The sequence below is a fragment of the Chrysemys picta genome, chromosome 14 (assembly GCF_011386835.1).
Source record: "Chrysemys picta bellii isolate R12L10 chromosome 14, ASM1138683v2, whole genome shotgun sequence".
NCBI classification, from domain to species: Eukaryota; Metazoa; Chordata; order Testudines; family Emydidae; genus Chrysemys; species Chrysemys picta.
The window spans coordinates 8,143,705-8,159,160 of NC_088804.1; the positions used below are offsets into that span (position 1 = coordinate 8,143,705).

General features: G+C 51.7%; 1 protein-coding gene across 1 annotated transcript; it reads left to right on the top strand.

Annotated features, from left to right (window-relative positions):
* Positions 1-3,651: 3,651 nt before the first annotated feature.
* On the top strand, positions 3,652-13,134 carry LOC135975701 (P-selectin-like; the record flags this gene model as incomplete). The annotated part of the gene is made up of 4 exons (XM_065567742.1): positions 3,652-4,153; positions 4,955-5,062; positions 7,918-8,238; positions 11,660-13,134. Coding segments are annotated over 4 exons (954 nt in total), but the record flags the coding sequence as incomplete, so codon positions are not given.
* Positions 13,135-15,456: the final 2,322 nt, after the last annotated feature.

Here is a 15,456-nt window from a genome sequence, read left to right on the forward strand (position 1 = left end):
TGCTCAAGCGGTAATAATGAGGCCTGCATGTTTCAGGCTGAAGGGAAAAAGGACAAGATAACGGTTTAAAGAAGTTACTAACAAGCTAGGCTTATAGATGCCAAGAATGACTTAACTGCTTAAATGTAATCGTTATTTGCTTAGTAACTATTATCAGGGACGGGAGGGGTAGAGGGAGGAATGGGGGGAGAAAGGGAGGGCTAGAGGGGAAAGGGCGGGGGTGAGGCTTAACTGCAAAATGTATAAAAGAAGAAACATTGTTCCTGTTAGTGTGCTTGATTTGAGACTTGCCAGTCTCCTTGCACCGCTTTGGGATCCCAAATAAACTTTGTTTGCTTCTCCACCTGGTGTGTTTATTGACGCGAAGCACACCGGGCAACGAACCCGCTGTTGCTGTCCTCGAGCACACCTGTGCTGGCAACACTATGGCCCTACACACAGCTGTGTAGACATTCGGGCTGGTGCAGGATCCTGCCCTCTGAAGCCAGGGAGAGGAGGGGCCTGCTGGCAGCATTTCCGGTTTAGACCCAGGGATGGTTCCCATTGTTTCTAATTCTAATAGAACTCTATTACACTGGAATATTGCTCCGACTGACTGAGCTGCTCAGCTGTTTATCTGATTTATGGACAAAAACTGCCTCCATCCTCTGAGCTGAACTCATGACACTGACCGACAACATCTCACATTCCTGCAGCTCTTTGATGGCCTGCCGCTGCCCCTGCCAGGGGAGAATTCACAGACGTATCCTGGGAAAGCCCTGGGAGGGGAGTGACATTGTTGTTGCACCATCAGTCACTCCTGGTCTGCTCAGGGACATTTCACTGCCAGGCCCACTGAAACCGTTTCATTTGGGCCACATTCCCACCTGGGGGTGATTATTTACGGACCTAAATCCTATTCCTCCTAATCTCTTCTCTTGGCTTTTGGCCCCTCCTGTATCCCAGAAAGCAGTAGAGTCCCTAGCAATTACCTGAGAAACACGGCCCCCTGAGGCTGAGGGAGCCAGGCGCTTCCACCCTAGTTACAATGGAGAGGCCTTCACATGGGCCTGCACGGCTTCCCAAGAAAGCTCACAGTTCCCCAGCCAGGCCAGGGGCCGATGAACTCCTCCGTACAGGCGTGGTCCAAGCCAGCCCTCCCCTCTGCAAGTGCTTCCCTGGGCCTGCTGACTGCATTGAGAAAGTCCCAACCCCATTTCCAGCACCGGCACCAGCAGCAGTGTGAGTTTTGGTGCAGACAGAGTGCAGGGGGTTGGCACCTGTCGTGGATTAGAGGGTCTGGGCCATGCCCCAGCCTTTAAACCAGGCCCTGGGAGTAACCCCTTTAGTGTGCCAGACTTCCAAGGGCAGGCCACGTGACTATTACTGCAGGCCTGGGCCTTCAGACTCCAGCTCCCCTGTTTCTCACGTAGTGACAGGTTTCAGAGTAGCAGCTGTGTTAGTCTGTATTCGCAAAAAGAACAGGAGTACTTGTGGCACCTTAGAGATTAACAAATTTATTTGAGCATAAGCTTTTGTGGGCTACAGCCCACTTCATCAGATGCATAGAATGGAACATATGGTAAGAAGATATATCTACATACAGAGAACATGAAAAGGTGGGAGTTGCCCTACCAATTCTAAGAGGCTAATTAATTTTTTACAGTGTGGTAGGCGTGTCGGGACAATGCCACGTCTGGTTTCCGCCTTAGGGCTCTGAACCGCCGACGGGCATGCTCAGGTGTTAGCCCCATTCTAATTCTGGCCTTTTGTTTAAAATGTTCGTAGTCGTTCATGTGTTCTTTAGGCATTTCATCTGCCACCTCTGCTACAGCCTGGAATGGAACCCACAATTCCTGAGGTCTCTGCTGTCAGCAAATAGCTGTGAAATCCCCTGGCAAAATGTGTGTCTCATCTCCCTCTAGTGCTGGCCCATAGGGAGTATGACAACCTGCTACTGCTATTGGTTCCTCCAGTCGCTCAAGTGGCAGAGGTCTGTGCACGGGATCTCAGGATTTTAACCCTGCTGATGATCCATATCGGTGTCACTATGATGCCACGTGATGGGTCTTCTGTTTTTTACAGTTTGCTTTTTAAAAAACGTAGAAAGTTACAGACACACACACACACACACACTACAGAAAAACCTACTTTAAAAGAACATTGTTAACGTTTCAAAGTCAAGCACTGATACCCTAGGGAATACCAGAGCCCTTGCCTCGCTGAGTGCATGGGATGGACCTACGCTAGGGAATGAACGCAGGTTGTACAGTGAGAAAAGCTGTTGTCTGTAGGAGCCCTACCCCATCTGTTGCAGGAGCTGGAAGGTGTGATGAATGAGGCGGGGTTGCAAGAAGAGAAAGGATGGTTTCAAGGGTAACGCTGTTGACTGCCGCCCTGGAGAATTGGATTCTATCCGTGCCTCTGCCCCAGAGTTGCCATGTGGTGCTGGGCAAGTCACTTAAACCAAACTTTTCCCAGGTGGCCACTGAATGTGTGTTCCTCACTTTCTGGGTGCTCAAATGGAGACCCTGGGGTCTGATTTGCAGAAGTGCTGAGCGCTCACAGCTGCAACTGAAGTCAATGGGAACAGTGCTCTGAACATAGTGCTTTAGAATGCTAAATACTCCAGAAAATCCGGTCCTCGGGGTCTCAAATGCAGATACACAATGTATATCCGCGGGTGCGGATATCTGTGGCTATAAAGCGGATCTCCACGGATTCGCAGGGCTCTAGTGACAGCGAGTGAGACCCACAGGGCCATGGCCAACGACTGGGCCAGGAACCGCAGCGGCGAAAGAAGCAGCATGTCGGGCTGTCGTCGCAGGAGCCGGAACCCAGCCCAGGCAGCTCCTCCGGCATGACTGTACCTCCGCCAGCCCTGCCAGCGGGGCGGGCACTAGACTGACTGGCAGCTGTCTCTGGTCACACTAGTGTGTGCAAGCGGTGTCTCCTGACCGGGAGCATGTGCGCCTGTCTCCCTCGTTGTCACTAGAGCCCTGCATGTCTGCGGTATCTGCTTTAGATCCATGGATATCTGCATCTGTGGAGATAATTATGTATCCGCGCAGGGCTCTACTCAAATGGGACACCCAAAATTACTTCCGGCCTTAATCTCTCTAGTCCAGCTCCTCAAAGGTATTTAGGCACCTAACTTGCAATAAAATCAATGGCAGTTAAGTGCCTAAATACCTTTGAGAACCAGTGCCTCTATGCCTCTGTTCCCATCTGTGAAATGGGGCTAATACCCCCCATTCATCTCCCAGGGCTGTTGTGAGTATAAACTCATTCATGTCTGTGAAGCACTCAGGTACTGGCATGATGAGCGCTATAGAAAAGCCTTTGGGGGAAATGAATAATTCTGTCTTCAGAGCAGGGTTTGTATAATGTGCAGTAAATAAGGCGGGGGTGGGGGGAGGAGCAGTCACACATTGACCAGTGAGGAGAAAACACACTATTGAATAGCTCCTCATTCAGTGAGCACCGTCCATCCTCTTCACCGAGGGAGGCAGAGGACCCATGGAAAAATAGTACATTATCATGCCATTAAAGACTATACAATTGTGCATGCGCATAAGGGGGCTGAACTCAGTTACATGGGCAACCTTAATTGTGGCATTTCCTAACGTTTGAGCGCTTGACTTTGCAACCTAAATAATGTTCTTTTAATGCAGTTCCTTTGTGTGTGATATAAGATATAGTCTGGTGTCACCCATCGATAGTCAACTCATAGCTCTGTCACTGACTGTCACACAACTTTGCCTGTTTTTACTCTTTCCAACAGTGCTAGTGACTCAGGTGGAAGTGGGAGCCTGGACCTACCATTATGGTAACAAAGCTGATTACTCCTGGGAGCTGGCCAGAGACTTTTGCAGGTCATTCTACACTGACCTCGTAGCAATCCAGAACCAGGGGGAAATTGCTTATCTCAACAGTGTCTTACCCCACCATAGAACATACTACTGGATTGGGCTACGAAAAATAAACAATGTCTGGACGTGGGTTGGCACCAACAAGGCCCTGACGAAGGAGGCTGAGAACTGGGCTAACAAGGAACCCAACAATAAAGGGAGGAACCTAGACTGTGTGGAGATTTACATAAAGAGGGATCGTGATGCTGGAAGATGGAATGATGAGAACTGCCAAAAGAAAAAGAGGGCGCTGTGTTACGAAGGTAACCACCCCACCACTGTCATTCTCTATGGAAGTGTGGGTCTGTCTAACACGTGTAGGGCTGGGGAGAGTTGCTAGATTGACAGCTCTGGAGAAATAAGTCCCTAATTGTCCATAAAAGAGGGCCACGCAGACGGGAGCTGAGCCTGGGCTCTCAATGAGTCTTGCTTTGATCCCTATATTCGTCTCATCACAAAGTCCCGTTGTAAATTGACATGCCAGACGCTTGGTCCCAGGAGCACCTGTTCTGAGCCCTGGGGAGATGCAGTGGAGTCTCCTTCCAAAGAGTTACTACCCTCTTCGGAGTGCAATCAGTGCGGGGGGGGGGGGGGCAGGGAGGTCAAAGCACAGCCTGATAGCCAAACGTGGCACACGCTGCCCTCTGATCAATGCCTGGGTGTGTCCCCTGCAGGCCCAGCATGCAACGCTCCATCTCAATCCAGAGGGCAGCCTACCCGTCCAGGTCAGCGCTGTCCACAGGCAGCGCCTCTGGGTCCACGAGCAGTGTGACCATCTGTGCAAAGCAGCCACTGCCTCCAAGCTTCTGGCAAGGTGCCAGTGCCACCTGGCTGGGCAAAGCTTGGGTGCCCTGGATGGTATCTAGGCCCCGAGTGCTCTTGCAGGGCCGGAGCCAAGGCCTTTGAAAGCGGGTTTTTAACCCATGACTTTAACAGGCTCTGACAGAATCCCGCAGTGAAGAAATGCAGCAGGGATGGAGTGCAGGATCCGGGCAGTGGGGTGGGGTCTGACTGGGCTCTAAGGAGTTGTTAGGGTGGATCCTAACCCAGCTGTATCTCTGCAGCGTCTTGCCAGCGTTCCTCCTGCAGCCAGTGTGGCGAGTGCGTGGAGACCATCGGGAACTACGCCTGTGATTGCTACCCTGGTTTCTACGGGCCTGAGTGTGAACACGGTAAGGGCAGTCGAACAGGGGCACTAGGGGAGGGAGCCCCGCTGCAGGTCCTGCTACAGTCACTGCATTTACTTTCTGGAGGGTCCCAACTCCCCCTGAGGGCATACCTGGCTCTGTAGAGGGTCGTTGGGGAAGAAGGCCTCTGTCAGGACTTGCAGCTCCTCTGTGCTCGGGTCTGTAAATGGCCCTGGCAGTCCTGGACAGTCCTCGGCTCCCTCAGGGTCTGCAGCAGCCTCCCAGCTCTGTGGGTTTCTTGTCTTGGGTTGGCTGTAGGGTTCCATTGTTGAAGCTGATGGTGGTGTCCAGGAAGTTGATGCTAGTGTGGGAGTGTTCCTCAGAGAGTTTAATGGCTGGCTGGGTGGTAGTTGTTGAAGTTGTGATGGAAATCTGTGTGGGAGTTTAAGCGTTGTATTTTGCTGCGGTTCTGGGAGTACTAGGGTGACCAGATGTCCCAATTTTATAGGGACAGTCCCGATTTTTGGGTCTTTTTCTTATATAAGCTCCTATTACCCCCCACCTCCTGTCCTGATCTTTCACATTTGCTGTCTGGTCACCCTAGGGAGTACGTCTCCCAGACCCGAGGAAGAGCTCGATGGTGCGAAAGCTCGTCTCTCTCACCAACAGAAGTTGGTCCAATAATAGCTATTCCCTCACCTGCCTTGTCTCTCTAATATCCTGGGACTCACACAGCTACAGTGCACTCAGCGTGATGGCATTTCTCTTGGTCTGTGACACAATAATTTGAAACACCGCAGCCCATCAATTCCAACATTGGGGAGGATGGAGGACCTGGTCTGAGGATAATGCTGGAATGAGGATACAGCTAAAGCCCCAAGCATGCAGGGAGAATGGGGGGCCCTGGAATGGTAGAAAGGGAGAGAATTAGGGCACAGAATGCTCCTGGCTTGGGGCAGAATTGGGGACTGTGGCATGGAGGGGGGTGTGTGGGGGCTAGGGAGTCCCTGAAATAGAGTGGGGTGGGAGGGTGGCACCCAGGGACCTTGTGGGGGACAGAGGGATGCAAAGAGTCCCTGGTGCATGCAATGTGCTTGACTTGACTTACAGAAGTAACAAAACATGGGCATCTCTCTAGTTTAGCCCCCGAAGAGTCCAACCCAAACCCACAAAGGGCTGAGCAGAGTCAGGATAAAGTTGTATACTCAGTAATAGGTTGTTATTGAATGTTTGCTTTGCAATAGTGCTTAGAGGCCTCAACCAACATGTGGGGCCGACTGTGCTAGGCCCTGTACACTAGAGCGGTTTCAGTTTGTGAGAAGTTTCATTGTTTCACAACTGGCTTCATTCCAAACCAAGATGGATCAGGACTGCACCCGGGCCAGGGACCCGAGGACTTCCAGAGTCCCAGAGGCCAGTTACAAGTAGAGCAGCCTGGGGAGTCACTGGCCCAGGACTCTAGAGGCCCTGGGATATCCAGCACGGGGCAGTCTGCATGGCGGCGCGACCTCAGAGCTGCACCCCTGGGAGCTGGTCCTGGAACTTCCAGGCTTCCAGCTCCATGACACGGACACTGGAAGCGCCAAGAGCCCTGGCTCGAGCAGGGAGCCTAGCAGACAACAAGAGCCCCTAGAGACCTGGCTCTGCCACAGCGTGGGGAGCCCACCCGCCCTGAGACTCGACTCCCGACTCCCCGAGCTGGGGCTCGCGGGACAGAAGAACATAAGAACGGCCAGACTGGGTGAGACCAAAGGTCCATCTAGCCCAGTGTCCTGTCTTCTGACAGTGGCCAGTGCCAGGTGCCCCAGAGGGAATGAACAGAACAGGAATCATCCAGTGATCCATCCCCTGTCGCTCATTCCCAGCCTCTGGCATCCCCATCCCCGCCCATCCTGGCTAATAGCCATTGATGGACCATCCTCCAGGCACTTATCTGGTTCTTTTTTGAACCCTGTGGATCTTGGAACACCAACAAAAACCACTGTGTGTTTTGACGAAAGTGGAGTCAAATCTGTAGTAGATTTGGTGAATCAGTTCTCTTCAGTGCATTGGCATTTTCAGTCTAAGCTAAGTTTTGCCAGAACATTTGCAATCAGCTCTACTGTACATGGACATAGTGCGAGAGCCCCTGAGCCAGAGAATTTACACTCTAAAGAGACAAGACAGACAAAAGGGGGAGAACGGGCAGATGTACTAACAGTAGATTGGGAAGTGAGACAGAGATTAAAGGACTAAATCCACACTGGGCTTTAGGCCCTTAAATCCAACATCTGGGGGCCATGGAGATCCTAAAAACCCCTGCTCAACTGCCGCCTGGCCCTAGAGCTGCTGAAGTTTCCACCAGTAAAAGCAGCGCTAAAGACTTGCTGACACTCTCTCGCTATGCTGTAAGCACAGCCCTGTCCAGAATAACGGTTGCACCCCGATCCTCACACCCCTGCCATTGCCAGCAGAAGGGCATCACTTCTCAGAATTGCCCATTCCACATCCTTTAGGGAATCCCATTTTTCTGTAACAAAGGAGAATTGGCCACCCTCTCTCTTGCCCTGCATTGGGCTGGTGGAGGGAAATAGGTCTCAAGAAGGGTTTGAATGTAAGGAATTTGGCAGGCGTGTCAGGCGTACACAAGGTTCGGGTAAGATGTCACATTGTTGGAGGAGGTTTGTCTAGACTGAATCTTCTGGGGTTACCTGCTCACTAAACAGAGCAGAAAAGTCTTGACATGCACGATACAGCTCTATATGGGGCCAAACGAAAGAACATCCGTTTAAACTCTTAACAAGCAGGGGAAACTAAATAGCAGGACTGGAGAGATTCATTTTGTACATCTGCCCTTGTCTGCTGGCACATTGAACTATTTCTCAATGAAGGTGCCATCATCTGTGTTTCTCTTTCTGCAGAAATTACCGACCTGATGGTGAATCAAACCCCAACCAGTGTCAGTGATTTCGAAGGCTCAGAACTTACCATGAATTGTACATTCAAGACAGTCAATAATCACAGCACCATGTATGTGCGATGGTATAACTATGGGACGGAGGCACTAAAGACAGAGCTGGTGAATGACAGCGATGTGATCACAACCCTGCATTTGGACAATGGGTTTGCCTCTCTCACTTTGAAGAATGCAAATTCATCTGATACAGGAACCTACGTGTGTGAGGTGGGGATCACAGCAAGGAACCTGTCTGTGTCAGGAGCCGGAACCCAGGTGACCATCAGTAAGTGTCAGCAGTCTCCTATGTGCTTCCTACTATGAAACCCAGATACTGTCTTTTCCCCACAGAGCGACGGAGCGGGAGCAGGGAAAGCCGTGCTGAGAGCAGTGCTTAATCTGTGCCAGGGCTTGCCAGGCCTGGCAATCCATAGCCCCGGCCCTCCTGGGCTTGCGGCATCAGTTATGAATGTAAAAAACAATTGCATGAGCCCTGGCACCTCTTTCACTACAAGTGAAGCCCGGCCTGAGAGACAGAGCCAGGGACAAACACAGGCCAGGAGTCCTTTAAGCTGCTCTAAGTTATGCCCAGCTCTGAGCTTCTTTATGACAGCGCCCAAAGACTGGGCAGGGCCGGGCCGGGCATAAAGGCGTCTGGAGCAACACTCGGTGCACCCGAGAATCTGTTCCTCTTTTCTACATCGGTTCTTTTACTGCCCTTTTCATCCTAGTATCTGAGGCCCAGATTTGCAAAGGTATTTAGGCACTGCTCCACTCAGCCCTGGAAGGCCTAAGTGACTTAGGAGCCTCTCTCATTGGAAGTCAATGGGGCACTAAGTCCCTTTTAAAAATGAAATGGAGGCTGCTAAGTCACGTAGACTTTGCTCCACTCAGCACTGCAATGCGTAAATACCTTTAAAAAATCTTGGGCTTGAGCAGCTTCCAGCCATGCATCAAGCAATGTGACTAACATCTGCCAGGTGTGGTCCATTCTCTCTCTCATCCTCTCCCAAGAGGGGGAATTGTGTGTGCAGTGGAGCATTTAGAGTAGGTTTTTTTTAATGCATTTAACTGACACCCACAGCTGAACCTGATGCTTGTGTAAATACACATGTTCAGCAGCTGTCAACAGAATTACTGTTTTGTGGAGGTGGTGAAGGTTCTAGTTAGTGTTGCAATCCGGTGCCAGTTCCAAGCATCAGGAAGCAGTGTGGCATTTCAGCACTGCTGCGTGCTGACAGGGGTAAATGCTGATTTTGTAATGGCGACCACTGGCAAGGAGCTTTAGATAATTTGTACATTCCGAATCCCCCTGTTATTCTATTGTTATGTTAAGAGATACAAACCTTGTAGGGTTTCTGGTTTCCCTCCTCCCCTACTGAGCCAGTCCCTGTCCAGTTACAGATCCATCCCGCTAGCCTAGGTATGGAGTCCTGTTTATCCTTTGGATTGGCAGGTGCAGAGTTAATGAAGCCATTTCCCCTTGGGATCAGGGGAATTGGGAGAGTTTTTGTGAGTCTAGGGTGGAAACTATTGATGGGGTCAGTTAGGGGAGCGTTGCTCTCTGGCCAGGTCTCTAGTGTCTTGGTCTGCTAGGGATTTCCTACTCTTGCGTCAGAGTCAGCGTGCTGGCTGGCCTCATGGGAAGGTTCCCCTAGGCAGAGGGCTGAACCCAGCCTGGTGACCCCACAGGTCCCAGCAGCTGGCATATGAAGAGGAACTTGCTGGCAAAAAGGGAGGCCAAGGAAACTACCTGTGACACAGAAGGGGATGGGAAATTAAGGGCGGGGGGAGAAACAGTTTTTACATCTTTAAACTGTCTCTGCCATCCCTTTATTTATCCATCAGTCTCTGTCCCTCCTTTAGAGGCAAATCTGTCCCTCTCTGTCCCTGCATCCCACACTGACAGGTTTTTCTTGATTTCAGATAAAGGGAGTGTGACGGGTTGGGTCACAGAAAATCCCTCAAGGCTGTCACTAGATGTGCTGGGATACCACTGAGAAGAACCACCCTCCCTCCCCCGCCAGACCTGGTTTCCCTCCACTCCTGTATTGCTGAGTTAGACACACCAGTCGGCTCCAGCACAGACCAAGAGGTTGGGCCACGCCTCCCTGCAGTTCACAGAAACTAAGATTCACTTAGCCCAGGGGTTCTCAGTTAACAGGGACTTTCCCAACATCCAGTATTCAGTCTTTCTAGGAGCCTAAACCCCAAATAAATCTGTTTTACTCTGTATAAAGCTTATACAGGGTAAACTCATAAATTGTCTGCCCTCTATAAACAAAAGTGATTTTATTCAGTATAAAAAGTAGGATGTAAGTGGTTCCAAGTAATAACAGACAGAACAAAGTAAGTCACCAAGTAAAATAAAGCAAAACACGCAAGTCTAAGCCTAATACAGTAGGAAACTGAATACAGGTAAATCTCACCCTCAGAGATGGCCCAATAAGCTTCTTTCACAGACTAGACTCCTTCCTAGTCTGGGCCCAATCCTTTTGAAACCAACGCTATGGCTTATGGCCTGGGTCCAGCAATCACTCACACCCCTGTAGTTACAGTCCTTTGTTCCAATTTCTTTCAAGGATCTCTTCGGGATGGAGAGGCCATCTCTTGAGCCAACTGAAGACTAAATGGAGGGGTTTCCAAAGCCTTTTATATTCTCTCTCGTGTGGGCGGAAACCCTTTTGTTCTTCTGAGCAAAATCACAGCATCAAGATGGAGTTTGTAGCCACCTGAGCAAGTCACGTGTCCATGAATGATTCAGCTTTTTGCAGGCCGACACCATTGTTTACATCATAGTTTGAACATTCCCAGGAAAGCTCAGATGTGGATTGGCGTCTCCCAAAGTCCATTGTCACTTAAGTGTTTCTTGATTGGGCACTCACTCAGAATAGTTCTTTCTCAAGAAGCTGATCAAATACTTCACTGATGCTACTTAGAATCAAACACATGGAGATACAAGTACATAGCCAATATTCATAACTTCAAATACAAAAATGATACACACATACAGACAGCATAATCATAACCAGTAAGTTACAACCTTTCCATAGACACCTTACTTGACCTCCTTTGTACAAGATTTAGTGCAACTATAGGACCTTGATTGCAACAATGATCTATACGGACACAGTTCATGTCAATAACATCACAGGGAGCAATGCCTCACACGTTGTTTTCGTCATCTGGATGGTTCTCGGGGCCCTTGTTATAATCTCGGCGGTGATGATTGTTGCAGAGTGTGTGATTTCAGAGAAGAGGGGTGAGAGAAATGTCTTCAGTGCAGTCTCTGTGCAGAATCAGCCACAGAGCTTGAGTTACACATGAGGTTCTTCTGCCTTTTCCTTCTGGGCAACTTCCCAGTCCCAGTGCGTTGAGATTGAAAAGCTGTTTCAGACACGACTGGGACTGTTTTCTTGGCCTGTCTGTGCTGGTTTGTGTCTAACATTAAATCCGGGTATCTCAGAACCAGAAGCACAGAGTTTAGGTCTCCATCTTGTAAATGTTCCTGAAGGCCTTTACTGCTCAGGTCTCCCTTTCACAGCACCGATGATATTTTCATGTCGCTGCGTCTTTCCAACGTGCCCCGTTTATTTCTGGCTGGCTGGCACGCACGGAGCTAATGCAACCACTTGGACAAGTGTGATGCACGTACTGCAGGAGTATTCTTTAGGTTCTAACTTACTGAGTCTGATTTTTTTCCACAGATCCTGTCAATCAGACAATATGAGGATCAGCTGTTATAGCGTACCCTTGGAGATGGAGCTCTCAGCCACCTGTTACCCAGGCATTCCCCCCAACACTGTGTTGACCATCGTACCTGCCAGATTCTGCACCTGCAAATAAACCTTGAACTGAACGGAAGGGAGGGGTGGGGAGGGGATGCTGGATAATTGGAAGGGAGTTCACAGGTGTTCAGAATAAAAAGACTCCTCTCTGACACCCCTTTTTGAGGCAGCAGAACCCGGTGATTGCTGATGGCTTAGGCAGTCTCAGTGGCATGCGACCCATAGGAAAATATGAGACAAACATTTCTGTCACCTAAAGTTTCCCCATTGTGCTACCTAGCAATCACTTTAGAGCAGGGGAGCAGAAACTATGGCCCGCGGGCCGGATCCGACCCGTCAGGGCTTTCAATCCGGCCCGCAGGATTGCCAGCCCCATCGCGCAGCAGGGCTAAGGCAGGCTTCCTACCTGCCCTGGTCCTGCTCCGCTCCCGGAAGCAGCCGGCATCACTTTGCTGCAGCCCATGGTGGGGAGAGGGCAGAGGGCTCTGTGCGCTGCCCTCGCTTGCAGACACCGCCCACAGACACCGGGGAACCACGGCCAATGGGAGCTTTGTGGGTCGTACCCACAGGCAAGGGCAGCGCGTGGCGGAGTCGCCTGCCCCACCCCACCCCCAGGAGCCACTGCCAGACATGCCGGCTGCTTCTGGGAGCGGCACAGGGCCAGGGCAGGCAGGGAGCCTGCCTTAGCCCCGCTGCGCACTGCTTCCACACCGGAGCCACCCGAGGTAAGTGGCACCGGGCCAGAACCCACATCCCAAACCACTCCTGCACACCAACCCCCTGCCTTGAGCCCCCTCCTGAACCCCAATCCCCTGCCCTGAGCCTCCTCCCGCACCCCCTCCTGCACCCAAACCCCCTGCTCTGAGTCCCCGCCCGCACCCTGCACCCCTCCTACACTCCAACCCCTTTCCCTGAGCCCCTTCCTGCAAACCGCACCCGCACTCCTTCCCGTACCCCTACCCCATGCTCCAGCCCTACAGTCATGGCCATGCATACAATTTCCCCACCTAGCTGTGGCCCTCGGGCCAAAAAGTTTGCCTACCCCTGCTTGAGACTCATGGAACCCTTGAAGTGAAGATGCTCAGAACAAGGGCCAAAACCCCTCTTCCCTATAATTGGATCAGCTGCTTGTCAGTCAAAGAGGAAATGGAAACATCTGCTGGGAATTGCTGTTCCGTGGGTTCAGATGGCCCCCTTGCTGACGTCAGCTGGCGTACAGTTAAGTACCTGCTTAAGGGTTTGCAGGATTGAAGCCTCTACAAAGGACCATATTTTTATAACTGTTTTTTTTAATTGTTTTTTCACATGCTGCTCTCTAATAGTTAGATTGTCTTACACGCGACGCATAAGGCTATGCACTTCCCAAGTGTTTTAATAAAATTCTCATAACTCTGGCTATTCTTGATGTCCCTATAAATATGCAATCCTTTTTTGAATCTTCCTCTGCTCTTGCCCGCACTGATTGGGTGGAGGTAATCCTGATTGGGTAATCGTGATTGGGTGCAGGTAATCCTCAGCGAGAGGAGGAGGGTATAAATAAGACAATGGCTTCCCCAGATCCTGTCCTCTCCATCTCAACACATGGCGGCAAGAGTGTGTGAAAGACAAAGAACCAACCTTGAAAAGTGTGGGGGGAGGGGAGGGGCGGTCTTGTATGGAAAGCCTTCCAGTCAGTATGGCCTGCGGAAAGTTTTGGGGAGAGAGATCCCTTTTTGCTTTCAAATCTTATTCAGCTTGGTAAAGTTTAGGAGTTAGGATACAACCACAATCTTTTCTTTTCTAACCAATGCTGACTTTTATGCCTATATCACTGAAAATCCCTCTCTGGTTAATAAGCTTGTTTCATTGTTTATCTAAGCCAGGGTGCTTTGGGCTGGAGTGTTTGGGGGAGCTCTACTCACGTTAAAGGCTGGGGCATGTTCATCACCCTTTGATGGAATGACGGACTTTTAATAAGTTTACACCATTCGGGGGTGTGGGGGTCCTGAGCAGTACAAGATGCACAGTTCTGGGGTGCAAGGCTGGGCCTGAGGGATATATAGGTGCCGCCCCGTGTCTATTCATGACTAGCCGGGCAGAGCATTCGTGGATTCAGCTGGGCCTGACTTTGGATGCTGGTGGCTGTGAGTGAACAGAGCCTGGAGGGGTTCATTGTTCACTAGCAAAGCATTGTCAAAGGTATCCACGCTAGTGAGCAATGGGGACACAGCGGTTCTACAGTCCAGCTTGGGCCCTAGGGCAGTGGTTCTCAAACTAGGGCTGCCGCTTGTTCAGGGAAATCCCCTGGTGGGCTGGGCCGGTTTGTTTACCTGCCGCGTCCACAGATTCAGTTGATTGTGGCTCCCTCTGGCCGCGGTTCACCGCTCTAGGCCAATGGGGGCTGCAAGAGATGGCACGGAACGAGGGATGCGTGGGCCGAGGGATCACCCCAACCCGAACATGGGCTCTGGCCCAACCCGAACATGGGCTCTGGCCCCAGCCAAGGGATTTCCTTGTTCATCACAGCTTCAGCTCAGCATAAGCCCCCTGTCCTTCCAACCCTTCCCTCAGGGCTGGGGCCCTCTGTGGACCAGGGGTCCTGCCCATTGGCTGGAAGAAGGCCCTGAGCCAGTTTAAAACCAGGCTATTTATCCAAAAGTTTGTTCATTTATCCCTTTGTCTATTAGTCCCTGGAGAATCCAGTTTGAAGTAGTATATGTGCACCTCTCCAAGGGGGGTGAGTTCAAAGGGCTGATGACAGAGGAAATACATTAGCATCCCGTCCCTCCTCCAGAAGTAGGGTTACCATTCGTCCGGATTTACCCGGACATGTCTTCCTTTTTGTGCTAAAAATAGCGTCCGGGGGGAATTTGTAAATCACTCAAAATGTCCGGGATTTCCCCCCTCCCCGGCAGAGCAGAGCGAGCGGCTGGGAGGGCTGCAGGGAAGTCCCGGGCTGGACTCTGGAGCAGCTGTAGAGGAGCCGGATCCGCCCTGCATTCTGAGCCAGCAGCTCTCCCCTGCAGCCCGGTCCGGGAGCTCTGTACAGGGCCAGGGACCGGGTTTTGTTGTGCTGGGGAGCGCAGCCACGTGTCTGGCTCGCACAGAGCCCAACACCCTGTTCTGAGCAGCAGGGTAAGGGGGTCAGCGGGCAGGAGAAGGGGCAGGAAGGTTTTGGATGGGGCAGTCAAGAAATGGGGGGGGGGGTTTGGGAGTTCAGGGGGGGGGCTTTTGAGGGGGAGTGGAGAAAGTTTTGGGCAGTCAGGGTACAGGTAGGGGGTAGGGTCCTGGGGGGCAGTTGGGGGGGGTCTTAGGAGGGTGCAGTTAGGGGACAAGGAACAGGGAGGCTTAGGTAGGGGGTGGGGTTCTGGAGGGCAGTTAGGAGGAGGGGTCCCAGGAGGGGGCAGTCAGGGGACAAGGAGCGGGGGGTTGGGGGGCTGGGAGTTCTGGGGGGGGAGCTGTCAGGGGGCAGGAGTGGGGAGAGGGATCGGAGCAGTCAGGGGACAGGGAGCAGAGGGGTTTAGATGGGTTGGGAGTTCTGGGGGGGGGCTGTCAGGGGGTGGGGAGTGGTTGGATGGGGCGTGGAAGTCCCAGGGGTCTGTCTGGGGGTGGGGGTGTGGATAAGGTTTGGGGCAGTCAGGGGACAAGAGGCAGGGAGGCTTAGATATGGGGTGGAGTCCTGGGGGGCAGTTAGGGGCAGGGGTCCCAGGAGGGGGCAGTCAGGGGACAAGGAACGG